Source organism: Mandrillus leucophaeus, unplaced genomic scaffold (assembly GCF_000951045.1).
Source record: "Mandrillus leucophaeus isolate KB7577 unplaced genomic scaffold, Mleu.le_1.0 Scaffold18, whole genome shotgun sequence".
Classification (NCBI taxonomy): Eukaryota; Metazoa; Chordata; class Mammalia; order Primates; family Cercopithecidae; genus Mandrillus; species Mandrillus leucophaeus.
Window position 1 is genome coordinate 5647175 of NW_012101809.1, and position 26304 is coordinate 5673478.

Genomic DNA, 26304 nt, shown 5'->3' on the forward strand with positions numbered 1-26304 from the left:
GTCTCTTCTGAATTGGAGTGTCTGATTTTATTGTGCATTTCTTTGGGGCATTTGAGATTTGTACATTTTTCTTTAATAGAAGTTTTTATATTCCATATATTACTTACCCTACAATCATAACTCCATTGCCCCAGGATAAAGCACTACCTAATTGCAAATAATCTTCTTGCTCATTTCTTGCTTGTTTATTTCAGATAACTTATGCTTAGGGAAAACTTTAATATACTTCGTAAAATCCCCAGATTGAGTTCATAGTTGGCAGGTATCTAAAGATTTGCCTTTAAAGACTTCAGGGATTGAATGAAATACCAGAAGCTGTGCCCCAAAATACAACCATTTTTGCTTTCTTGTGTTTGTAATAAACAGTGTTAGAGTCATACCCTATTAACCCAGACTATTTTTTTGACGTTTCTTTGGTCAGATGAATCACATTAAACATGATATTAAAAAAGAAAAAAAAATTTAATTGGAAATTTTACAATTGAAATGATGTTTCATCTTATGGACCACAAACAAATGTTTTTAGACATTGAAAAGTGGTTAAAGACCAACTGCACCCTGTCCCCCAAGTGCCATTTTCTGAATGCAGAACGGAGGGTGATGTCTTGAGCTGACGCTGTGTCCCCAGCATCAGCTATTCTGTCCCCCCCCTGCTTCTTCCTTCCTTATCCATTGCCCTTCACCCTTGTTTTTCTGTTTGCTCTGGCCTGGTTCAGTATAACATATCCATGAACTCTAGCATGGGCCTATGGACAATCATGGCTGCAATCAGACTTTCTAAGCAAATGGGAATGTGATATACATATATGATAACCATTAGAAACCCTATCACCTCCTAGAGAGGAAGTGAATTTCTTAATTTTTTTAGTTGCAAGAGTCACTTCTTAGCCAACTGACTACAGAATGCAGAATGAACAGGGGAGGAAGGAGCTGATGATGGCACAGCCTTGCAGCAGTAACCAGAACACACCCCCATCAAGTGTCACCTCCAGGAAGGCACCCCATCCCCATCCTCCCTTTTCTGGGCTCATATTTAAGCAAAGCTCTAAGACTCCTGAGCCAACTTTTATGTAACTGGCTTTCCTAGGCTGGGGCTTGAACTAAGTAAAGAAGCCAAGGAGTTCAGATCTAGATAGCAGAGAAGTAAATCTCATTCTAAAACATTGCAACTACTCTTACTAGAGTCCACCCCATGAAGCTGTTTCAGATTGTGTATCTTCGACTGAATTCTATAAGTATATATTGTTCAGACTAAAACAAATGTTGCTAGCTAGGTTGGCTATGCTGTCTCAGTAGGACATTGACAGACTCCAGCTTTCACCCTCTGGAGAGCTTGGACCTAAGTGCCATATGCATGATGACACCTGGTCCAGGAGCTGTCCTGCCATGGCTAGCTCATGGCTTGACAGCAATACTTCTTCTCCTTCTCCGCCCAGCATAGACTTGGTCACCTGAAAGTTAGAAGATCGGGAGGAAGTTAAAACATCTTGTGGCCTGTGGGGATCTTGGCTTGGGCAATTATGGCAACTGTGACTACTGCAAAGATGGCTTCAAAGGTGAAATCTTTTGTAAGACTATACATTTATTTAACTTGTTTGCCCCATTTCAACACCAGCTTGGTTCTCCTTTTCCTCCCTGCTTTGGCACTCTCCTTTTCTTCCTCACTGTGAATGGGATTGTTATGCAAATTCTGCTTTTGGCAGTGTCTGCCTGGAGTAATTGGCATTTGCCTGAATTTCTCAGGCTTGCTCTGGAACAAATCACCTGCTTCTCTACTGAGCGTCAGCCTTGCAGCTCTCCAGAACATGCAAATCATGGAGCAGTCAACACTTACCTTTGTCTCCTTTTTCTCCCTTGTGCCCTCGAGGGCCAGGTGGCCCACGATGACCTGGTGGCCCAGCAGGGCCCCTGTCACCTGGAAGGACAAATGGGGCATAACTAATACATGAGTCTGGGGACTTAGGGCACAGGTAGCCGGTGTGGCACCAGCACAGGAGCTCTTTTCAGTAAGAGGTGGGTGTTACACAGGATCCGGGGACTGGCTCTGCCATCACTTACCTTTGGGTCCTGGAGTACCCATCTCTCCTTTTTGCCCAGGGGGTCCTTGAATGGCTCCATAAGCTGCAAAAGCAGGGAAACACTGGCCTTAGAGTCTTGATTGCCTGGAAGCTTGGGACAGCAAGTCATTTGTTCAGAGTAACACAGAGATAGTGATGGAGTTTGGATATATAAGAGGAAACAAAGTTCAGAATTTATAGAATTTGTCTAATTTTGAGCATCTCAAATGTTAATAACTGGAGGTCTCTCATGAGACTAGTGTCTCTGGAGCAGACCCATAGGAACCTATGCAGTGAGGCAGGTGCTGGGGAAGCAGCTGGATGCCCTTACTTCGGAAGAAGTCCATAAGGTCCGCAGTCACGTTGCTGTAGGCAGAGAAGACCTTGCTGATACCAGGTGGCCCCTGCGGCCCAGGCTGGCCTGGTGGGCCCTGGACAGTGTAGGCCATCCCTTGCAGTAGGCCCTGACCTGTAAAACACCAGAGCATGGGCACAGGAAGCAGGGGTCGCCCAGCACCCGCTTCAGCAGGAGCACAGTGCTCTCCGAGTATCTAACTAACTCCCAAAGCAGTTGAACTAGATCAAGCCGCAGCAAGGGTGAAGCCCTCCGACTTCCTTTGTATTCCACTGTGTGACCGGCACAGTTCTCTTCCTGCTGCGGGCCGGCATCAAAAGCTTGTTGACTGTGTAACTGTGCTGTTAAGCTGCACAGGGAAAAGACTCTTAGCCAACATCCTTCTCTCAGCCCCAGCAGAAAACCCAGTGTGGTCATATGACTTATCTGGGTCCCAGAACGAATTAAGTCTTGGAAAGCAAAGTACAAAGCCCCCGGCGTGCTCTGTTCCCCACAGCTCAGGTCCCAGGGCTGGGGCTCCTTGAGCTGAGCGGGCTGAGAACTAGGTTGGGGCTGCCAGTCCCCTCCAGTCCCTGCCTGCCTGATTCTGTCTTCACAGCCTGGGGGTTCCACAAACAAGAAAGCCAGTCTGGAGATGCTCCCACACTCCTTCCCCCCAGCACCAAGGCCTAAATGTCCCCACTTACGCTGCATGCTCTCTGACACTCTCACAGCCAGCTCATTGTAATCCAGACCTCCAGCAAAGTCAGCCCCAAATAGTCCGCCAGTGCCACCATACATGCCGCCTTCTGCTGCTGCCCCATAGCCTCCGCCTGGGCCGGTGTCAGTGCCATAGGGGCCCCCGTCTCCTGTAGCTGCACCGAAGGCACCCCCTGTACCCAGGGAGCCTGTGCCAGCTCCTGTGCCCGCTCCTGTGCCCGTGGAAGAGCTGTAGGAGCTGCCCCGCCTGACAGACGAGCTGTGTGAGGAGGAGCTGCTACCCCGACTGTGGAAGGCATCCGTGGACAGGAGGCGGCTGTCCCCAGGGGGTCCCTGCGGCCCAGGAGGGCCTGGGGGGCCAACAATGAAGCTGCGCACATCAGGACCTGCAGGGTGAGAAGCTGCATGAGTGGGAGCTCAGATCTCGGTGGAGAGAAAGACTTGGGAGTTAGGGAGTCTCTCCCAGGGTGTCAATGCCCCTGAGAGACCGGAAGTGAACTTTAGGGTTCTCGTACCCGAGTGGCAGAATGCTGGTGTGGAAGGAAACTGGGCTTACCCCACTAGTGGCTCTCATGTGTGGCCTCCCTGTCCCTTTAAGTGCCTCCCTGCCCCACTTACAGGGAAAAGCAAGGCCTGCGGGGTACCTGGTGGGGCATCACCGTCGGGGGCACCTACTTGTGAGGTAGCTGATCAGCTCGCTCCGGAAGCTGTCGCTGTTTTCAGCTGCGTAGGTTGCCAGAGCTCCTGAGACACCCGGGGGCCCTCGAGGACCTGGGGGACCAGGAGGTCCTGGAGGGCCTGGGATGAATGACAAACCTGCAGCTGGGCAGAGGGAGGAGAAAGAAAGGTCAGGGTAGTGCTGCGGAGGAAGGTGAATTTCCAGCTTGTGCTGGGGGCGCTGTGGGCCCCACCTGAAAGGAGGGGATAAGGCTGAGCCTCCCGGGTGATGGGAGGAGAGAAAAGCAGGAGGCCAGAGCCTGCTGTTTCCTGGCATCATCCAGGAATGGCTGCCCCCGTCAGGCCCTCCCACTCCCAATTCTCAGCCTCATTCAACTCAGCCCTCCAGTCACTGAGAGGTGGAGCCCCAGGTCGCCCCTAATCACACACCGGGCTGTACCTGGGAAAGCCATCGCTCCCCATCTCTGTTCCTGCCACAGCGGAAGGCCCCTTGCCAGCACATGTGGTGCTCTCCAGGGCCCCGCACCCAGCCCTGTGCAGACTCCAGGAGCACTTGGACTGCCCTTGCTAAAGCCTGTGGGAGCCCCCAAGGCCCAGCTGCATCCCCTGCCCTGCCCATCCCACTCCGCAGTGCCCTACTGTGTAAGTAAGACGAGAGGTCCTCCACGCTGATGCTGGACCACACATTGCCTGGGATCCCTGGTGGACCCGGGGGACCTGGGGGTCCAACGATGCCTCTGAATTCAGACCCTGAGACACCAAGGGAGGGCACGAAGTCAGTCCTGGCCTGTGCCAAGGGATTCTGCTTCCTCCCCAACCACTTGGACAGATGTCCCCTTCTGGGCCTTACCTCGCAGCAAGGAGAGGAGCTCCTCATAGGAGGTTCCCGGCAAGCCAGGGGGCCCCGGGGGACCAGGAAGCCCAATGCTGATCCCAGAACCTAGGGATGTGATGGAATCGGATCAGGCAGGGGGAGGCAGATGGAAACACCCTGTCAGAGAGGGGGTCGGACACAGAAGAGGTTTGGACAGAAGTGGGGTCCAAGAAAGAGAAGAGATGGTGGCAGGGAGAGAGAGAAGAGGAGCACTAAGGGAGGAGGGGAGGGGCCCGCGGGGCCGGAGAAGCAGGTCCAGGTGCCCGTGTGCTTCATTCTGTGAGCGCGTGTGTGTATGGGAGTCAGTGTATGTGTGAGTACAGGAGTGTGTGTGTATGGGAGTGTGTATAGGAGTGTGTGTATGGGAGTGTATGTATGGGAGTGAGTGTGTGGGAGTGTGTGTGGGAGTGTATGGGAGTGTGTGGTGTGTGAGAATGGGAGTGTATGGGGCTGTGTGTGTATGGGAGTGTGTATGTATGGGAGTGTGTATGGGAGTGAGAATGGGAGTGTATGGGAATGAGTGTGTGTGTATGTGTATGTGAGAGTGTGAGAGAGAGTATGGGAGTGTGTGTGTGGGAGTGAGTGTGTGTGTATGGGAGTGTGTGTATTTGAGAGTATGGGAGTGTGTGTGTATGTGTGTGAGTGTGTGAGTATGGGAGTGTGTGTGTGTATGGGAGTGTGTGTGAGTATGCGAGTATGTATGTGTGTGAGTGTGTGAGAATATGGGAGAGAGTGTGTGGAGTGTGTGTGTATGGGAGTGTGTGTGAGAGTATGGGAGTGTGTATGTTTGAGTATGGGAGTGTGTGTATGTGTATGAGTGTGAGAGTATGGGAGTGAGTGTGTGTGTGTGTGTATGGGAGTGTGAGTATGGGAGTGTGTGTGTATGTGTGTATGGGAGAGAGTGTGTGTATGGGAGTGTGTGAGAGTATGGGAGTGTGTATGTGTGTGAGTGTGTGAGAGTATGGGAGTGTGTGTGTGTGTATGGGAGTGTGTGTGTGTATGTGTGTGAGAGAGAGAGAGAGTTGTATGTAGACGCCACACGAGACTGGGACCTCCGTTTTGGCTTTCCTTGCCATGCTTCTTGACCTGCTTCAGGCTTACAGGTTTGAACAGCTCTGAGCACTGCTCATTGCTGGGGTTGGTGCAGCCTGGCAGGTGGGGGTCAGTGGGGCAATCACAGGGAAGTTTATGCTGGGAGTCCTCATCCCAGTCATCCCAGGCCCTTCCTAACCAACCCTCCTGCAGACACTTACTCGACATGTAGCTGAGAATGCGACTACTCAGCTCTGCATAGTCCAAAGACAGGAGGGACCCATCTCCACTGGCTCCTGGTGGCCCTGGCGGACCCTGAGGGCCCATCAGGTACTGACGTAGGTACTGACGCACATCATCCCCTGGAGAGGAGAGGATGTACTAGCAGGACCCACCCAGGACATGGGGGTCCCACCCATGGTCCAGCCACAGCCTGGGTTCCCCTACACAAATTGACTCTGGCATGACATTTGTGAGTTCTGGGTCCGTAGGCCCACAGTGTTCAGGGGGGACACCAGCAAGCTGCCAGGTTCCTGAAGGGACAACTGCCAGCTTGCCTGGCATGGGGGCTTGGGAGGACATTTCCTGCCCCCTTTCCAGCCGGTTTGCTGACTCAGCAAGCAGATCAGCGCCATAAGTGGCTCTTTGTCTAAAGGACTCTGCCTACCTCTTGCAGCCCTCCCCAGGCTCAGATAAGGACAAGGTTTGCCTGACGAGTGAGGCCAGGAGAAAGCAAAGATAGTCCCACTCTCGATCCCCCAACAGGTGACTCACGCTGCAGCACAGCCAGGATGTCTTCAGAAGAGATGGAGGACGAGAACAAGCCGACGTTGTACCCCGAAGCTGTCGGGAAGAAAACCTCAGGTTACCTGCTTAGCAGGTACTGAAGCACCACTCTCATTATTCCAGAATCTGAAAGGCCCGGTCACCGAGCTGTCTGTCTTTGGGGGAAATGGATGAATGGAGTATTATGAGGGTATTTTGAAAGCATAACAAAGTCAAATATTGTTGTTGGGATTTTTTTTTTTTTTTTTTTGGTGAGAAAGGAAGTTTACTTTCAAGGACATGCTTTAGCCTAATGCCTGCCAGATGCGGCCAACCTTCATGCACACGTAGGAAGAACCTATAATTAGGAACACATCAGTCGATTGCAGGACAGCTCACTCGGTGGCTCTCCAGCGTGGCCGCCCTGAATCTGGACAGACTCTTGTTGACACTGTATCCCAGTGGCCCAATTATTAGGAATTCAGAATTAAAACTCATATTCCAGAGAAGGGCAAAGCAAACAGCAAATGAGGAGATGAGGCTCTGGGAGCAGAAGCAGAGCCACAGGAGGAAGGTGCCAGGTGCAGGGCATGGGGAGAGGCTTACTCCGTAAGTAGCTCACAACGTGATTTGCCAGCTCTGAGTAGTTGAAAGTCTCGCCTGTGATGGTGGTGACAGGTCCTGGGGGACCAGGTGGGCCTGGGGGACCTTGAACTCCGGATAGGTAAGACCTAATACTGTCACCTGCCAACCAAGGAACAAAGCAAAGTCAAGACTGTCCCAAGAGGACATGTTCTCCCCACAGAGGTGACCGGAAGCACATGATAACATGCCTGCCCCACCCCACACATGGGCACAAGGCTGGGCCAGGAGGGAGCCTAGACTCCCCGTCACTGTCATTCCCTTAATTACAGATGGAGAAACTGAGGCAGAGGCCTGAGCTGGGTCAAGTGGCCCATGAGGGCTGTGGGCCAGCAAGACTCCAGCCAGCCACCCATTTGACAAATGAGTACATGCAGGTGCGGTGTGAAAGCGCGTGTGTACATGGGAATGAGCACGCGCCAGCCTCCTCCCGGGGTGTGGGTGAGGGTGAGGTTGTGTCGGGGGCAGCTACGAGAAGGCTGGTGTTGGGGAGCTCACAGGCCTGTAGGCCTGGCTCTGCAGGAGGAAGACCTAGGCCCGGACACACACACTGTTTTCCTCAATGCGCACACGCGCACGCGCACACACACACACTTTCCCACTGCCCGACATCGTCCCATGTCTCTTAGCGTCACTTCTGTGATGATACCACAGCTCCCCTGCACAGAGGCTGTATCTCCGTGTTCTTGTCCCCACGGCTTGGGGCGGCCGGCCACTCACTCTGCATGTACTCAGAGATGTACTGCTGAATCTCCCGGCCAGAGCTGCTGATAGAGCCCGGAGGCCCAGGGGGCCCAGGGGGGCCTGGCGGGCCTGACACGTACGTGGTGCTCGATGATGATCCCCCTGCAGCAAAGAGAAAGTGTCCTGTGTCGTTTCTCCACCCTACGGTCAGACAAACGGGCCCAGGAATAGCTTCCATGGTCTGAGGAGGGAGGGTCTTCTCAGGGGGAGAAATAGGATAGTGGCAAGGTGAAGGATCCCCAAGAAGAGAAGAAAGGAGAGCCTATAGCAGCCACTGTCTGAAAGTGGCACGGAGCTAGGAAGCTGCCCCAGGCTGAACTACCCTTTCCTTCTGCAACCTGCTGAAGGACCCCCAACATGGCATCCCCCTTCTCTCAACTCCCCAGCACCCAGGGTCTTTCCATTCTCCATCATGTGGAGTCTGCATTGTTAGTTATCATTATATGTGCCTGGGTCCTTCCCTCAACCCCATATCTCGTAACCTCCTTAAAGGCAGCTCATAGGCCCTAGCACATGGAGATAGTCAACAATCAATCATGGAGAAATGAATGAACGAATAGAGCAACATCCTCACTGGAATGATCAGCCTTCACCAGAAGAAGCGGAGAGGAACTTTGGTCACTTTCAGTTCTTACCTTCAGAAGGACCACTAGGAATGCCAAGAGCCCCTGGGACACCTGGATCACCTGCAATCCAAAATGAGAAGTTTGCATCACCTCTTCCAGGAAGCCTTCCCTGGTTAAGCCAAATCACACTTATTAGTGTGTGTCTCAACAATTGTCCCATGGCTCTTGGCCTCATTTTTGTAATAATACCACAGCTCCCTTTCACGGAGGCTATATCTCCATGTCCTTGTCCCTTTCTCCCTCTGGCCTTTCCTTCCTGCAGCCTCTTCTTTCTCCCAAGACTTTACACTGATAAGTACTTGCTGCCATCTCTTCAGGCTCTGGGCTGTGGGCGCCAGGCTCACCCCTACTCCTCATCACCTTCTCGCTGCTCCCTCACTGACCTTTGTCACCTTTGGGTCCCTGGGGGCCAGGTGGGCCTGGTGGTCCCTGAAGGTTGAGTCCGAAAGAACTGGACCCTGGAAGCCAACAACACACACAATGCAGTCAGCCAGGGTTCGGACAGGCGCTGGCCAGAGCCAGAATGGGGCGAGGCTCAGCCCTTACCTGAGGTTGAGAAACCTGGGAGGCCTTGCTCGCCTGAGGAACACAACAAGAGAGGGACAGTCAGTCTCATTTTTCTCACCCACTAACAGCCCCGTAGAGCCTCCCCAAGATCCATGATTGCTGGGGCTGCATTGCCTTTTGGGCAGTACCTAGAGATGCCACACACACACACACACACACACACACACTTGCACCACACCCATGCACATACTCAACCATTCCTAGAGACATGCTGCTCTACTCTTGCTTATTTGCACCACGTGCCTTTCTGTCAAGCTCAAAGCTCTTGGAAGGTGAGCTTTTGCCACCCCCACCCCTACCCCAGGTTTTGTTTGATGCCAGCTCTACTGTACCTTGGTGTCCTCTGGGGCCTGGGGGACCTGAGGGAGAAAGGCAGAGAGCTATGAGACAGGTACCAGCCAGGTGTTGTGGTTTCAGTGGACCCATGGAGGAGGGGATAGGGGTTCCAATGCTGGAGCTGATATAGAACTTGGGGTTCCTTGTGCCTCTCTTTTCACTAGGCCAATGTTGGGTGGCTATCCTTTGTAGAGTTTCTGACTGTTGTGCGTCCCCGCTACCTTTGCTCCAGGCTGCTGAGCTCCCAATGGGATAAGGCAGAAGGATGCAAAAATGCCCCAGCTCATTCAGCTTCATCCAAACCCTCCTGGCAACCAGCAGGTAAACAGAGGACACATACTGGCTTCTGGGTTCCCTGATACACTGTTCTCACCTTGGTCTCCCTTGGGACCTGGGGGGCCAGGTGGGCCTGGGGGGCCAGAGAGGAAGGTTTCTGCAGAAGAAAGAAATAGTTTGAGTATGGACACTGATGTTTGTGAGGAAGCAGCACTTAGCACAGCACCTGACGACATAGATGCTCAATCAATACTTGTCAAATGGATGGATGGGTGGGTGGATGGATGAATGGGTGGGTGTATGAGTAGGTGGGTGGGTGAATGGATGGATGGATAGATGGATGGATGGATGGATAGGGGGATGGATAGGTGGATGGGTAGATGGGTGGGTAAATGGATGGGTGGATGGATATTCCACTAGGAACAGGTTCTGGCCTAATGCTTGCTTTAAAGTTATTTCCATAAGTTTCTATGTTGTACTGTCAGCACTTATTTCATGTGCATGTATCCTGCCTACTTTATCAGACCTGGGCTCCCCAAGGATAGGAACCAGGTCTCCCTGGTTAGGCCAGAAGCTCCCCAAGGGCAGAGCTGGCTCCCTCCCTCAGGCCAGACTACCAGGGTGGTTGGGTTGCCATGGTTATTCCCTCCATGTGCAGCAAGCAGGAAGATTATATAAACACATCCCCATGGAAGTCAGGAGCAGGAACCCTGGTGAGTAGGTTGTGGCCACAAGGCTACAGCCACAGTTCATGGCAGGACAAGGGCTGAGGTGGAGAACAGGTGTGACTTGACTCCCTGACAAGAGGGGAGGCCCTGTGTCATGGCACAGGAACCTGCAGCACCTCATCTGCTAAGGGTGCCCCCTCACTCAGAGGCAGGGCAAGACCATAGTCAAGTTCCCCGACAGCAGATAAGAGCATGTGGAATGATGGGGATACACTGGATTTTGGTGTCAGAAAGTCTGAGTTCAAACCCCTGCTCCCACATGTCTAGCTGGTGACTTTGGGTAAGTTCTCAACCTCTTTCAGCCTCAGTTTCCTCCTCTGTAAACCAAGGTCAAAAAGATCTACATCACAGGGGTGTTGGGAAGGCTCGGTGAAACACTGAAGACCAAGCTCCTAACACAGTGATAGCTCAGAGTGAGCGCCGGACCAGGTGGGCTGACGCCTTTGCTGTTCTGCACTCCAGATGTCCAGGTGGGAGGCCCGGCAGTCTCCACCTGGGCTCCTTAAAGGACCTGGGAGTCAGTCCTCTCAGCCTGGGCCTGTGGCCAAGAACCCACAGACCCCTGTCATTGCTCCCTGGGTCAGTGGTGCACTCCTGCCAGATACTCATCTTCAAGGCCAAGTCTGCCCCTGGTCCTCTTGGACTCCCAGAACTTCTATGACAGCTGCCCCAAGCTCCAGGGAATCAGCTTGCAAGACCCTGGTGAAGAGCCCTGGCCCTCTCCTCCTTTTCCAAAACACACCTTTCACGTCATCTAGAACAGAGGGGCCCATGTCCACCCTGAGAGGAAAGTCCTCCCGACCTGGCCCATCGCCTTGCGTTCTTGCAGGGTGTGACCTACCTTGCGGTCCTGGGAGACCAGCTGGGCCGGCAGGGCCTGGAAATGGGGTTGAGGAAGAAAAGGCTAAATCACGCGTGTAGGGTCATAGGAAGAACTAAAGGCATAATTCCTCCCAAGGCATGGAACAGAGACCCAAAGAGGCCACCTTGCTTATTTGAGAGCAATAAGCAATCTGAGACCAGCTGTGTGGTCCAGTTGCGTGAGAACATCTCTGACAGGTACGAGGAGCCCGGGGCAGGCAGGACTGCCCTCTCTGCTGCTGTCCTGTAATGGTTAGGGACTTCTACGTGCCTCTACGTATTCCTTCTCACTGGAGCTTGTCAGGAGGGAAGGCTGGTACATTCTGGCATTGGTTGTGATAAGTTGTGCACTTCATTTGTACACACAAATTTAAAATAATTAAAAATACATATAACAAAAAGGCACTTTGGAAAGGTAGAAAACAAATTGTCCACAACTCTTCAATTTGTGGGCATTTTATTTTATTTTCTTCCAGCATTTTTTCTTTTTTGCATCTTGTAAAAATACAGTTGAAACCACAGAGCAGGCATTATTGAGTGTCCTGCTCTCTCAATAAGTATTTGTTTTATCTCCTAACAACTTTGTTCCGAAATTTTCATATTTTTGTCACCATCCCATTTGGGGATATTTTCTTCAAATAGATACCTAGCATTTTTGTTGCCCTGGATGCAGAATATCAAATCGTTTTCCAGGAGGAAACAAAGGGTTCAAGGACTGGGTCTTCTGAGTGGCCACAGGCTCTGGAGGTAGACTGATCTGAGCCAAATCTTTTGTCCTGCTGCTTATTGGCTGTGGGACCTTGGGCAGGCCATTTACCTGCCCCAAGCCTCAGCTTCCCCTTCTGTAAATGCTGAGAGAACATTCGCCTCCTATGCTGTGAAGTAGGATAACTGATCTACTTCATTGTCTGAGAATGCAAGAGTTTGCTTTTCTCGGGCCAAACTCCTTATTCTGTTTACCAGATTCAGTTCCTGCCCTGGGTCTCAGGATCTGAACAAATAGGGCTAGTCACTACCACCAAGACCTACTGCTGATTTGGGGCAAAGCAAGAAAACAGACTGACCTGGGGCACCTGGAGGTCCTGGGGGTCCCATGGCTCCGGGAGGCCCTGGGGGGCCTGGGACAGTAAGCATTGATGACCCGTCTGAAAGCAGAAGGCACATGGAACATTGAGCCCTACTCTTCTCACTCAGAGGTGCTGGGACTCGAGCCAGGCTGTGGTGGACTGCCTGGCATCTCTTCTCATCACTGCTAAATTTCCCTCCTCCCCCTCTACTGATCCAAAAAGCTGCCTGCCACATCCTGCCCAGAACACTGCGAGCCAAGGTAGGTGCCCAGGATAAGAAAGACACAGAAAGGAGGGTCCCTCTAAGACCTGCCTACCTGAAGTCACGATCTTGCCTGGTGCTCCTGGTTCACCTAGAAAGAGAGGAAAAGGCCGAGAGTGGTTGTTCTGAGGATCAATTAGTGGCTCAATAAGCCATTTTCAAGGCTTCTGATTGCGTTTGGGACCCACTTCTGGGCCTCTCAGCCTCAGGCTAAAGGCATTTTAATGAACTGAAGGCAGGCAAGCAAGATGCATTAAGTCCTTTCAGCCGGAGCCCCTGGAGGCCAGAGCATCCATCTTCATTCAGGGAATTGGCTTCACTTGAGGATGTGGAAAGCTTGCCTTTCAGTGAGCCCAGAATGAGGCTGACTGGAGAGTCCTTCACGCTCCCACATTCCACCACTCTGCCTGGGAATCGCCTTAGGTGGGAAAATTACTCAAAGGTCAAAGGACAGAGGCAGTGAGCCTCCCAGGCAGAGCGGGATTCCCAGAGTGCTCTGTGGGACAGCTGTAGGGCTGTGCAGGATTAAAGGGGGCTCTGCGGTGGGTAAGTCTGAGACGGTATGAGTTATGTAAAGGTGAACAAGATCTCTTTTCTGCCTTGTGTCTCAGAGCATTGAAAATGCAAGTGTGCGTGGAGGACTTTTGAGAAGAGGACATTCCCAAACGTATCAACTGGATGCAGTGCTGAGAACTGACACTCCATGGACTCACTTGGGGAAACCATTCTTTAGGGGCTCCTTTTTTTCATTTCCCAAGTTCTGTGAGCAATTCATTCATTCACACAATGAAAGGAGACTATTGCTGTCTCCCGAAGGGAAAGCAGAGGGATGGTCTCTGCTCACCATCCTTCAGCCAGGGCTCGTGAACAAGACAGGAGAAGCACTTGAGTTTGTTTTGTTGGGATGCAATCCAACATTGGGTAAAAAGGCCCTCTTGTGCATGTTGTCCGGTCAGGGTCTGAACTCCCCCTTGGACAGGAAGTCATGGGCCCTCAAAAAGGGAGGGTTTCTGTTATCCTTGGGAATTCCAAAACCTATGAGACTCTTACAAAAGGTACCATCCATTTGTGAACAGATCCATGGACCTAGTGTGGTCTGCCTGGGATCTATAAACTCAGTTATCATTATTTTGGAATTACATTTAGTGAGCCCTAAAGAACTCCTTGGCCCAATCAGTCACTGGAAATGATTTCTGGAAAGTGGTTATTTTAGGTTCCCACCAAGAGTGACAGTAACTGCTCATGACACAGCACGGCTCGATAGAATGTCAAAGTTCAGGAGCGTGTTGGGGTCACAGGAACAGAAGGAGAAAGACTGTCCCTGAGCACTGTGGATCCCTGAACTTGCTCGGGGTTGAGGTCTGATAGGCAGAACTGGACAAGAGGGTCACTGTGTGTATAGGCATCACCACATTGCCCCAGTCAGACCCCTGAGGATGAGCTCCCCTCTGAGTACCCCGACTTGCCCTCTCAGTAGCATCTTAACACTCCTCTCTGCCTGTACTAAAGCCACCTCTCAGGAAAGGTCTGATATACTCATTCACACTAAGGCTGATGTGAATGATAAGGCAAAGGGAGCTCCTGCCCCAGGGGAAGAGACTTGTTAGGAGGGGACCAAGCCTACATACCAGGGGGATGAAGCACTAATAGGGGCATTCAGAGGCAAAACAGGGCATGGAAAGGCTCTGGGGAGGGCAGTGCCCTTCCAGAACCTCCTGCAAGGCTCAGGTTGGTGGGGTGGGGAGGTGTCTGGGGAGAGGTCAGGCTTGAGGACTCAGGGCTTGGTTCACAAACCCCTGGGCTCCCAGCCTCATAGCCCTCTGTTGGAACCACTAGATGCCACTGTTGATCCAGGCTCTGGCCAGAGAAAGGCCTCTTCCTGTCCATCCCTTCGTTCCACAAAAATGGCCAGTAAAAAGAAAGAAATCTCATTTGGAAATTCGCTTACCTTTTATTCCTGGTCGGCCAGGGGTACCGGGAAGTCCTGATGTGATTAGAACAAGTTATTCAGGATGATGAAGACCCAGCAATTCCAGACACCCTTCGGTAGTAACTAGTGCTCTGTCACTCAGCACAGCCACACTGCTGATTGAAACCCTGGGACGCACCAGCTTTGCCTTCCGCCTTAGTCTAGACAGTCCCTGGGGAGCCTCTTGCTCTGAGCCCTTGTCCCTCTTTGGGAAATGGGGCAACAGCGTGGCTTGGAGCAGGCAGAGGCCCATGGGCTCAGCTTTGGAGGGGTTCCATCCCTTGGGGTTATGAGCCACCTGGAGTCTGCAGAGCAGCCTCTGTCTCCCCTCTCCCCTGCAGGGGCGGGGCTGGGTTTCCTGTGTCCAATGCAGCATCACCCTCTTGCCTTTAACTACTGAACTCCTCTGTGACAGCATCGGAAGCATGTACCTATGCATTCAACTGCTGGGGGGCTGCTGCCTGATTTCATTTTCAATCTTTGCCTAATTTCTTTCAGGAAATTAGGGGATGGGTGTAGTAATATGGGGGCACAATGGTCCAACTACAGGACAGGCTTTAACACTGAGGCTGTCCCAGAGAAACTAGACTTTCCTGAACAAGGGTGAGCGCCCATGCGCTGCCATGCCAGTGGGGGAACTTGGGCCTCTGGAATAACAGCTGTCCTGGCTAGCAGGAGCTCTGCTATGAGCTTGGGGTTCCTCTCAGATTCCTGCACCCGAGGGGAACAGGGCACAGGCAGACAGAATTGGTACACAATCTAATCTCATTTCTACTAGAATGGTGTTCTAGATTGTTCTGTGTCTATTTTTCCTTCCTAAGGTGCTTCTCAAGACTCACAGTGAAAGGCAGTGTGTGCCAGGGAGTTGGCAGAGGAGCGAAAACTCTGGTGACTGCAGGAAAAGCCCTGGCCCAAGCAGTTACCCCAGGAGAAGGTAGGAGTGATCCAGCGACTCACCCTGAGGTCCCTGGGGTCCTATGAGACCTGCAGAAAATCAGACACAAGAGGGAACAGTAGAAGGGTTGAGGCCATCCCTGGTAGCCACACCCACACCTGCACAAACCGGTGGACATTGCAGTGGAAGGGTCAGTGGGTACAGAAGGACATGTCTCTTGCCGGGGCAGCCAGCATCCATGGACCTCTCAGCTCTGGATGGAGAGCAGTTCTTTGGGCTTTGCAGTGAAGCGACCCACTGCTTTCTCAGGCAATGGTGCTGAGCCTATTAGGGTTCACAGACCCTTTTGGAATCTGAGGACAGCCACAAACCCAGAATGCTCAACACTCATGGATCCCAATGCTGCCCCAGGTTCCCCCTCTATGGCTCCTGTTTGGGCACCCGCCAAAGGAGACTGAGGAGGCCCCTATACTCTCAGAGGCCCCCAACGAATGCCCACCCGCCTTGACCACACAGCTTTCTTGGCTGGTTTTCATTTGTTCTTCCTGCAGCCCTGAGAAGTTTGCTCTTTGCTCTCGGTGGAGACTCTAACAATGGCTTCCTCCTCTGCCCGGTGGGTGTTGGTGAGGGCCCAGTACAGTCCCAGGAGAGGACAAGAGGGGAAGGGCTCAGAGAAGCAAAATAGTGAGGTGACCTTCAAGTCTGCAGTTTTCAGAGTGTCCTTGACCCTTTCTAGAACTCCTTGTACTCAGTTGTTAATCCCACTCTTCTGAATGGCCAGACTTAGTTACCCAGAGGTGCCAGGGCCTACAGCCACAGCACACAAAACAACCTAACACTACGGCAGTTCCCTGCCGAGCTGCTGGAGGAAAACGGGATAAGGCACACATGGGTGCATTTGTGCACACCTGCAAGAACACACACACAACCATGCACATATACACCCCTTCCCCCACAACCTGCACACCTGTGCATGCACACGCACACACATGCCTACATCTGCACACACAAAGCACACACACACTAAGCAGGGCCATGGTTCCCTCTTCCGGCTCTGTTACCTGGCTTTCCTGGGTCTCCAGAAGGTCCTGGTGGGCCACGGATTCCAGGCATCCCTGTAAGACCTTGTTCACCTAGAGAGAGAATGGCCAACGTGGACGTGTTTACATTTAGGAAAGCTAAACTGGTCATCACATCTGAGCTGATAGTTTCTGAGAGTGTTCCTAACTGACTTGCTGGCAGGTGGGAAGGAGAAGGGGAACAGAACTGGACACTGCACACTTCCACATGCCATACACTCCTCTGCACTATGGTTAAGGGGACTGAGGGCTGCATGCTGGAACATGGGCTGTGATGGGAGTGAGGCTGGAGCAGCAGATCAGTGACCAACCTCTTGGGCCTTGGTGTCCGTCTGGGCCAGCAGGACCTGGTAAAGTAGAAGCAAGGTCTCTCAGTTGCTCCTGGAGTGATTTCTGCGATTCCTCCCTCTCCTGTCCCAGTGTCCTTGAAGCACATTGTCTCCCAGCAGCCCACGCAGGCATGAGCCAGGGGACAGCCTTGTCTGTCACACTCTCTGGATACAGTACTCCCCCTGCCCCTTCTCCTAAACCAGCAATTGTGTCTTTTCCTGTTGAGAATTTTTCGGTGCCTTCCCATTGCATCTCAAGAAGCTTGATGCTCAATGCTTGTCGTATTTACTTGAGGGCCTAGAAGTCAAGGTCCTCCATGTTCTTGTCTCCTCTGCTCTAGGCACTATTTATTGTAAACTCTCTCCAAAACAGTGGCCTTCTGGAACCATATCTTGCTCTTTCCCATTTCTTTCCCATTTTCCCTGCTCATGCCGTCATCCCTGCATGGAATTTTCCAAACTGGTCATGATTAAAATCTTTCTAACTTTTTGGGACCACTTGAAATGCCCCTTCCTCCATCCTTCCTGTTGGAAACAAATCTCTCCTTTGACTGTATCCTCACAGCACTCTGTACCTCGCATGACACTTGTCACCTCATGCAAGTCTTATCTCCCCTTGAGGGAGGTAAAGCATCTCACTTGCCTAGCAGTGTCAGCACTAACAGCTGGGGAACTGAACGAGCGTGCAGATGCTTCATCTCCACAGGTGAGGTTTAAACCCTTCTTGGGTTTGATCCTCAACACTGGCCTTTATTTTTAGAAATGGATTCTTGCTCTGTCACCCAGACTGTAGCGCAATAGTGTAATCATAGCTCACTGAGCCTCCAACTCCTGGGTTCAAGCGATCATCCTGAGTCCCTGGGATTACAGGCGTGAATCACTGCACCCGGCTACCTCTGAGATTCTTGGTCAGTTTCTGCAGCCAGGCTGACAGGCACCTCAGGTGAGCAAAAGGATAAAAACCTGGATTTGGCCATGAGACTAGCCCTGGGATTCCTGGAGCACTTGAGGTTCCTAAGGACTTCAACACTATCTTCCCCAGGGGAGTGGGGAGCTTAAAGGCAGCTGTAAGGCCTTTCCCAAAGTGGAAAGAAACCCACAGAGGTAACTGCAGCTCTCTGAGCCCCAGAAAGGATGCCCAGACACAGAAATGACTGGTCAAGGGAGACTCTACCAGGGGTGGGCAGATTAGAGAGCAGGAGAGGCAGTTCTAGAAGACTGCCTCCAGGGTCGTGGTGACCCCTCAAATGGGGAACTCACTGAATCCATTCCTTTGGAATACTTACCCATTGCTCCTTTAGCCCCGGGCTCACCAACAGCACCAGGCAAACCTCTCATGCCAGGCTCGCCTGCAATGGACAAAGAACTAGCTGGTTGGACACTTGCAAGCTGTGTATGCTTCAACAATAGTAGTCTGCTCCCTCCTCCAAGAGGTCAAAGAAGCAGCTTCTGCTTTGATTCCAAGGTCAGGGCTACTTGGTACCCCTGGGCAGTGGCATGGGCTCACCCAGAAACCACACCTAATCAGAACCATGGGCATGTGCATGAGTCTTATCTCCTTGGAAACTGAAAACCACCCCTTAAGTCACAGCTCTATTACTATCAATTTCCTTTATAATCACGCCAGTTGGCAGGAAGTCAGTGGTTGAGAGGATACCAGTGGTGCAAACTTTCTGCTGCTTCGGGAAGAGCTTAATTTTCTCAACTGTATTCCCCAAAATTATCAGAGACAACTCTACACTTTCTTTTTTGCTCCAAACATTTACTGTTTGGACTATATATCTGGATACCTCCTTATCCTCCATTCCAGGCTTTATTTTCTCATCTTGTGTTTTTTCTAGATCACAAGTTCCCTGAAGGGTTTCAAACAGATTCGGTCTCTTACTTCTGGATTTTTTCCAACCTAATGACGGATGGATTTACAAAAGTCATGGATGGATTAAAGTAGATTCCCATGACAGACTGACCTGTGAGGCCTCGAGGTCCTTTCTCACCCTGGTCACCTAAAACAAACAAGGGGGAGGTGGAAAAACCACAGCTGTGAGCAAGGAAAACACCCTCACCCAGTAACAGGCGCCGGCTGCAGGTCAGTTCTCGCTGTACTGTGCGCTCCTGTCAGCGGGTGTCGGTGAGGACACAGCATTAATGCAGCCAAAGGCGCACATCTGATCTTTGGCAGAGTCAGTTCCCCCCACAGACTGAACCCCCAGCCCCTGCTGTTGTACAAATTGGTGCCATGGACACAACAGGTCAGATGCCTTGGAATGCTGTGTCTTCACCACCCCAAGAACCATTCACCACCCCAGAATTCAATGTGACATTAGTGCTTTGTTTCCCTTCTTTGTGCCCTAGTTTCCCTGAGAGTTTGGATGAGAATGAGATCCTGGTCCAGGTCCTGTGCACCCTCAGACCCTGCAGTGAGGGTCCCATCTGGGCTCCCAGGAGTGAGGTAGGCCCTGGTAATGACCGAGCAGCAGTGAGTGGCATACCTTTGGGTCCTGGTGGTCCCATCGGTCCTTTGTCACCTAAAAAGGAAATGGACACCTTGGTGTAAAATGCCCTACAGGGGACAACCAGGAAGGGGCAATGTCTGTCTCTGAAGACAGGCTCCCCCAATCCTGACTTCTCCTTCCCCTCTTGCACTTGTCAGCCTACACAAGCTGTGGGTTGTGTCCATCAGATCCTCACTGTCCCCCAGGTCTCCCTCCAGCTTACCTTTGACACCAGGAAGTCCCACTTCACCTCGGAGCCCTTGGAGACCTACAGGACCTGCCCAGCAGAAGAAACCATGCACACAGATGAGTATCCCTAGCTTTGGAATGATGAGACTTGTATGCACACACATGCACACATACAGGCACACACACGCACACACCCTATAGTAAAAGTCAAAGGATGCTTTCCATGGACTCCTTCCCAAGTCCTTTTTAAGTCATTTTGGCCCAGCTTCCTTGCCCCTGCTGATGAACAGGCTTTAGAACACATTGTAGAGCCTTGGCAGAGGCACTGGCCACAGCTCAAGATTTTCAAGACAGCAGGACAAGCTCTGTGGCCACAGGGGACAAGACAGAGGCAGGTGCTTGCTCAAATGGAGGCAGGGTGGGGACTTCCATTTCTGAGGCTGCCGGAGGGTCTCAAGCCTTAAGCCAGGTCAGAAGGGATCTGGACAGGACACATCAGGGAGCCCAGCCTCTGCCATAGAGGACACACAAGCAGACTTGAATTCTGTATCTCTGGGAGGCTTGCTTTATAATTGCTTCTTTGGCTTTAAAAATATTTAGTTTTCCTTTTAACATTGCCACCTTTGCCCCAGAAATACAACCTGTTTACAAGAAGCAGCACACTGACCTGGAGGGCCCTGTGGGCCAGGAGAGCCGCTGGAACCTGAGGAGGACGAGACAGCAGTCAGCAGAGGGGCAGGTACAGGTGGGGACATCTGGCCCCGGTGAAGGGCAGGTGGGGGTTGGGGATGCTGTCTTCCAGGTGAGGGCTGTGTGAGTGTATTGCAGGCCGGGAGCGACCCCAGTGCATGTCCTCCTTAGGGAGGGGGCTGCAGCTGGGTGGGATCAAACTACCCCTTGCTCTTTCCTGCTCAGAGTAGAACATTTGGGCTGGGGCAGTAGAACATTTGGGCTTTGAGAAGGGGCCCACTCTCCCTGGGTTGCCCAGACATGTTACTTTTGATGTGTGCATCTGGGCTGCAGTCAGTCAAGGAAATGGTCTAATTTCCGATTTCCTGAATGATCCATCGACCTGCTTAGGGATCACATAACGGGGCCATTGAAGAGAGATGGAAACATGGCCCCAAGCCCATTATGGGCCTAAACTTACAGCCCCAGTCTTGACTCTCCAGGGACTGCTTTTTTGGGGGATGCTCTTTGGACCCACCCACCACCCCTGCATAGGCCTGGAGCAGGTGGTTAGGGCTGTCTGGGGTCTTAGGGCCTGTTCTCTGTGATCCATCCTGAATGTGCCTTCTCCTCTGGGAAACTGATTCCTCCCTGCACACTGGACTTACCTTTGGGACCCACAGAACCTGGGACACCAGGTGGGCCGTGAGGACCTGGTTCACCAGCAGCCCCTGAGGAGAAATGGAGGGATGAGCACTTTAGGAGAGGCCCCAGTGTGGCTGCCCCCTACCCTGGCACTGTCATTTGGAGGGGATGCTTCCCACCCTGCCAGTGGTCTTGGATTCAATTGGTGCCCCAGTGAGGCCACTTATCAGCAAAACTCCTCCAGTTCCTACCCCCAGATACTTTATAGTCTATGGAGTCTGTCACCTAGTAGGCACTCAATAAATTTTATTGTCTGTTTCAGCAATATTTTAAAGAGAAAGTAAAACTGAAAATAAAGCTTCCTGCTCACAGTCTGTTAGCATTAAGAGAATTTCTGGTATCTGTCTTGGGTTTCCCCTGACAAAAGCAGTCTAATAGTTAAGGATGGAATTGCAACACCTTCCCCAGTCCCTCCAGCACTGAACCTACATCTGGGGCCTTCCCTACCTCCCTCCTGGCCTCCTTCCAGCCAGGAGAGGTGAAGGGGTGGCCTGCACCTCCACACCTGTGGGTATATCTCATCAGGTGGGACGACAGACTGAGAAAAGAAATAAGACACAGAAACAAAGTATAGAGAAACAACAATGGGCCCAGGAGACCGGCACTCAGCATACCAAGGACCTGCACTGGCACCAGTCTCTGAGTTTTTTCAGTTTTTATTGATGATTATTTTCATTATCTCAGCAAGAGGAATGCAGTAGGAGAGCAGGGTGATAATAAGGAGAAGGTCAGCAAAAAAACATGTGAGCAAAAGAATCTATGTCATAATTAAGTTCCAGGGGAGGTACTATGCCCGGATGTGCACATAGGCCAGATTTATGTTTCTCTCCGCCCAAACATCTCAGTGGAGTAAAGAATAACAAAGCAGCATTGCTGCCAACATGTCTCACCTCCCGCCATCGAGAATTGAACATATGTACAATCGCGTTTTATACCGAGACTTTCCGTTCCCAGGGGCAGGCAGCAGACAGTGGCCTTCCTCTATCTCAACTGCAAGAGGCTTTTCTCTTTTACTAATCCGCCTCAGCACAGACCCTTTACAGGTGTCTGGCTGGGGGATGGTCAGGTCTTTCTCAACCCACGAGGCCATATTTCAGACTATCACATGGGGAGAAACCTTGGGCAATACTCGGCTTTCCAGGGCAGAGGTCCCTGCAGCTTTTCGCAGTGCATTGTGCCCCTGGTTTATTGAGGCTAGAGAATGGCAATGATTTTTACCAAGCATACTGCTTGTAAACATTTTGTTAACAAGGTACGTCCTGCACAGCCCTAGATCCCTTAAACCTTGATTCCATACAACACATGTTTTTTTTTGTGAGCTCAAGGTTGGGGCAAAGTGGCTGGGGCAAAGTTACAAATTAACAACATCTCAGCAAAGCAATTGTTTAAGGTACAGATCAAAATGCAATTTCTTATGTCTTCCCTTTCTACATAGACACAGTGTCTGATCTCTCTTTCTTTTCCCTACAGAGAGGCTCAAAGGTCTGTGCACCACTCCACCTTACAATGAACTCTGCTCTGCCCTGCCCCCTGAGCCCCACTTTGGCCTGATTCCTCACCCTCCTTACCACCCAACTCTGGGAAGGCTACTGCTCCTATGACCACTTTCCCTGTGGATTCCAGGGGTGTCCGATGGGTCCTCAGCCCTAGGACTGGCCCTGCAGCCCAGCCCAACCCATGCCAAACGTCTCCGCAGGGCCTAGCACAGACCCTGACTCAGGGTGAGCGCTCAGTAAATGAAGGAAGGAGGGAGAGAGAGACAGAATGAAGGAGGGATGGGTGTTGGCACAGAGAAGGAAGCACAGGCATAGCTAACTCTGCCAGGGAAGGAATTGCCTCTTACCTCTTTCCCCTTTCTCTCCAGACCCAGGAGGCCCTGGCTCACCACGAGGTCCCATGGGGCCTTCTCGCCCTCTCTGGCCCATGGGGCCTTCCATGCCGGGATCTCCTAAAGACAAGGATGGCCAGCCTCCAAGTTAGGATCCCGTGCCCCAGCTAAGGGCTCCACAGGCAGCCTTCCACGGCAGACACTTGCCTGGAGCCCTTCCCTGGCCTCCCCGTTTCTCTCCTGGACCCCATAGCCTTGGCTCAACCTGGAAGCCAGAGTGGCTCTTTGAAAATGTGAGTAGATCATGTTCTACCTCTGCCCCAAACCTGCACATGGCTTCTCAGCTCACCCAGAGCCAAAGCCGAAGTCCCTACACCGGCCTCTGAGGCCCCACACAGCCTGCCTCCTCTCGGCCCATCCCTTTGGACTTTCCAGCTCAGAGGTCTCCTCCTCCCTGATGCTCCTTGAAAATTGCCCTGGGGCCTTGGCCTTGGCTGCTCCCTCTGCCTGGAATGTTTTCGCTAGATCTCTCCTGCCTGGCTCCTTCTTGCCCTTCAAATCTTTGCTCAAATGGCGGCCTCTCAGAGAGGCCTTCCCTGACTTCCCTGTGTAAAATTACCCTCCCCAGCTTTCATTTGCAAAATCCCTCCAGGCTCTTCTTTCCCGTGTCATTCGTCATCCCAACCTGCTACAGACTTCACTGTTTCTCACAGTTACTGTCTTTCTCCCCAACCCAGATCTCAGCTCCACAGCAGCAGAGTTTCTCTGCTTGGTTCACTGATGTCTCTCCAGAGCCTAAAACAGGGCCTCGCATACAGCAGGCGCTTAATGAATGTTTATTAAATGAATGAAAGAATGAGGAATAAATGAATAAAGAAAAATGTGTTTCTTACCCACGCTGCCTTTTTGACCTTTTGGTCCTTCTGGACCTGGGTGGCCCAAGGGCCCAGGGATTCCTGTGGACACAGAAGGGTATCTCAGCCCCTGTTTTCCTCCCAGAAGCCATCAGCTAGGATTGAGCAGCTGCCACACCGGCAGCCCTGGAGGTCATCAGAGAGTACGTACCTGGAGTCCCAGGGAACCCTCGATCTCCTGCAGGAACAAAGGCAAAAGAGAGAGTGGTCAGCCAGAGGACTGTGCCCAATTCCCCAAAGAAGTCACTAGTGGGATTCGGGTAGGGTTGCCAGACTTAGCAAATAAAAATGCAGATGTCCAGTTACATTTGAATTGCAGATAAACAACACATATTTTTAGTTATAAGTATGTCCCATTAAATATTTGGGACAAGTTATAGTGAAAATTATTTGTTGTTTATCTGCAAAATTAACTGGGAGTCCTGTATTTTATCTGACAACTGCAGGTTCGGGCACTCTGGCAGCATGAGTCCCCATCCCTAACTTGGTCAGGAAGGGTGTGCAGGCTGGAGCCTTGGGGAAGGAGTGCTGCGACAGTGACCCAGGTATATGCGAGGGTGTAGGTGGCAAGGATCTGAAGGGAAAAAAGAGACTCGAGGGCCCCAAAGTGGAAGAGCTGACTTCCTGGACTGGGGTTGCCTAGGAAGTGAGGGGGGAGCTGGAGAGAGGTGGGATCCTGTCATCTTGAACGTGGTGCTCAGTATTCTTCTGGCTGCAGAATCACCGAGGGTGACTAAGATAAAGACTCCTGCCCACATCCATACCCCCTGAGTCAGAGGCTCGGGGAATGGGGCCCAAATTCTTTTGGAGATTCCTGTGCACACGGAAGCTCTCCAACTCCGGTCAGCTGGACCAAGGAGAGCTGCTCTGTGTCCAACCAAAGGTCCCTGGGATTGGAAACCTCTTCTCCTCACACGCCTGTCCCATCTGTTGTCAAATTACTTCTTGGAGTGCAAGGTGGGTTTTCTGACACTTGCTGATTGTTTGAAACAATTAACACTTGCTAATATTTAAGGTAAAAAATGCCCATGTTATAATTACCTTTAGGTCCTGGACTTCCCATGTCACCTGAAACCAGAAAGATATGAAAACTGTGAGACGGGGCAAGAACCCAAAGGCCATACTCTGCCTTGTATGGCAGAGTAAACTGTATTTCAAGGTGAGGCGACATGCAGCGTGAGTCCCTCCCAGTCCCAGTCTATGTCACTTGGGCTCATTGCTGGGCTTCTCTTAGATGCTTCCTTATCTAAGATATTCTGACTCTAAAACCAAATCTCAACCCTCCCAACAGATACCATAAGATCATTCAACTCTTCATCCTCCCATTTAGAACAAAGAACCAACAGATACCATGAGATCATTCAGCTCTTCATCCTCCCATTTAAAACAAAGAAAAAGGTTTCTAATCCAACCAGAAAACTCGCTTCCAACTGCAGGAAATGAATCAGAGACAAGGTTCAATCCATGGCAATACCTTTAGGGCCAGGGCTTCCTCGGAGATTTCCTGCAAGAGAAAGCAAATCCTGAGTCAGCTTCACATCTCCTGTCCGTCACACACACACAATAAGGGGATCATGGTATGGGAAGAAGAAACTGAAGCAAAGACTAGAGATCAGATTCTAAATTTGGCTAGTCCGGTGATCTTGGGCAATTCTTTCCACAACTCAGTTTTCCCAGGAGTAAAGTGGGACCACAGTCTTGGTCCCACCTACCTCTCAGGGCTATTGAGAGGATTGGAGGAGGAGAGAGGTTGAGAGTGGGCTCGATGATGGTGCCCACAGCACATGCCCACATACCACATAGACGCAAAGAAGAAAGGGACTCAGGGGAGCTGGCCCTGTGCCCGGCGATGCTCTCACCATTTTCCTGTTCCGTCATTAGCTTGTTCCTCACGAACATCCAGAGCACCTCCTGGTTGTTGCTGTTCAACCCAATTTTGTCCAGGTCTGCTCCCACCGTGGGTGCCATGCCCTGGAGGCGGGCCTTGCTGCTTCTCTCCAGCTTCTCGTCGGACAGCATGCGGCTCCTGAACCTCTCCAGCTCGTCCACACGAGCCTTCAGCTTCCTCACCTCCTCGGCTGCAACAAACAGACACAGACTGTGTCACTGAAGGCCCGGTCCTTCGCCTTTCACACACTCGCTCCTCGTGGGGGGCCTGACACAAGGGACTGGGGCCTGTGGTGGCTTCTTCATGCTAGAATACTCATGCAGAGACAATCCGCCGTGGCCACCAGCAGGATTAGCTGCTCAGCATCACAACAGAGCCTTAAAGAAACCTGGCCTGGGAGTCAGTCTTCTCATATGAGCTGGGTGACAAAGCTTGTCCTCACTCTCCCTGTGAGGTGGTGTGAGCGCTGATAGAAATAGATATGGCTGGCCAGGCACGATGGCTCATGCCTGTAATCCCAGCACTTTGGGAGGCCGAGGGGGCCAGATCACGAGGTCAGGAGATCGAGACAATCCTGGCTAACACAGTGAAACCCCATCTCTACTAAAAATACAAAAAATTAGCCAGGCGTGATGGAATGCGCCTGTAGTCCCAGCTACTCGGGAGGCTGAGGCAGGAGAATCCACTTGAACTCAGGAGGTAGAGGTTGCAGTGAGCCAAGATTGTACCACTGTACTCCAGCCTGGGCGACAGAGCGAGACTCTGTCTCAAAAAAAAA

At 51.7% G+C, this 26304-nt stretch overlaps 1 protein-coding gene across 1 annotated transcript in view; it reads right to left on the reverse strand.

Moving 5' to 3' along the window:
* Nucleotides 1-450: 450 nt before the first annotated feature.
* The window catches only part of COL17A1 (collagen, type XVII, alpha 1), a 63132-nt gene continuing 37278 nt past the window's right edge, over nt 451-26304 (reverse strand). The window contains exons 17-52 of the mRNA XM_011977538.1: nt 25498-25716; nt 25113-25142; nt 24680-24706; nt 23790-23816; nt 23618-23680; nt 22740-22844; nt 20860-20922; nt 20190-20225; nt 19557-19610; nt 19331-19366; nt 18809-18844; nt 18128-18190; nt 16824-16859; nt 16495-16566; nt 15496-15522; nt 14518-14553; nt 12625-12660; nt 12305-12385; nt 11221-11256; nt 9749-9877; nt 9372-9398; nt 9019-9051; nt 8856-8930; nt 8482-8532; nt 7823-7948; nt 7067-7204; nt 6470-6538; nt 5917-6057; nt 4640-4729; nt 4429-4539; nt 3787-3933; nt 3099-3497; nt 2389-2526; nt 2059-2121; nt 1835-1915; nt 451-1451 (exon numbers count right to left, since the gene is read on the reverse strand). Of these exons, the coding sequence (XP_011832928.1) occupies nt 1396-1451; nt 1835-1915; nt 2059-2121; nt 2389-2526; nt 3099-3497; nt 3787-3933; nt 4429-4539; nt 4640-4729; nt 5917-6057; nt 6470-6538; nt 7067-7204; nt 7823-7948; nt 8482-8532; nt 8856-8930; nt 9019-9051; nt 9372-9398; nt 9749-9877; nt 11221-11256; nt 12305-12385; nt 12625-12660; nt 14518-14553; nt 15496-15522; nt 16495-16566; nt 16824-16859; nt 18128-18190; nt 18809-18844; nt 19331-19366; nt 19557-19610; nt 20190-20225; nt 20860-20922; nt 22740-22844; nt 23618-23680; nt 23790-23816; nt 24680-24706; nt 25113-25142; nt 25498-25716 (2957 nt within the window). The 3' untranslated portion in view covers nt 451-1395. The remainder of the gene's footprint in view (nt 1452-1834; nt 1916-2058; nt 2122-2388; nt 2527-3098; nt 3498-3786; nt 3934-4428; nt 4540-4639; nt 4730-5916; nt 6058-6469; nt 6539-7066; nt 7205-7822; nt 7949-8481; nt 8533-8855; nt 8931-9018; nt 9052-9371; nt 9399-9748; nt 9878-11220; nt 11257-12304; nt 12386-12624; nt 12661-14517; nt 14554-15495; nt 15523-16494; nt 16567-16823; nt 16860-18127; nt 18191-18808; nt 18845-19330; nt 19367-19556; nt 19611-20189; nt 20226-20859; nt 20923-22739; nt 22845-23617; nt 23681-23789; nt 23817-24679; nt 24707-25112; nt 25143-25497; nt 25717-26304) is intronic.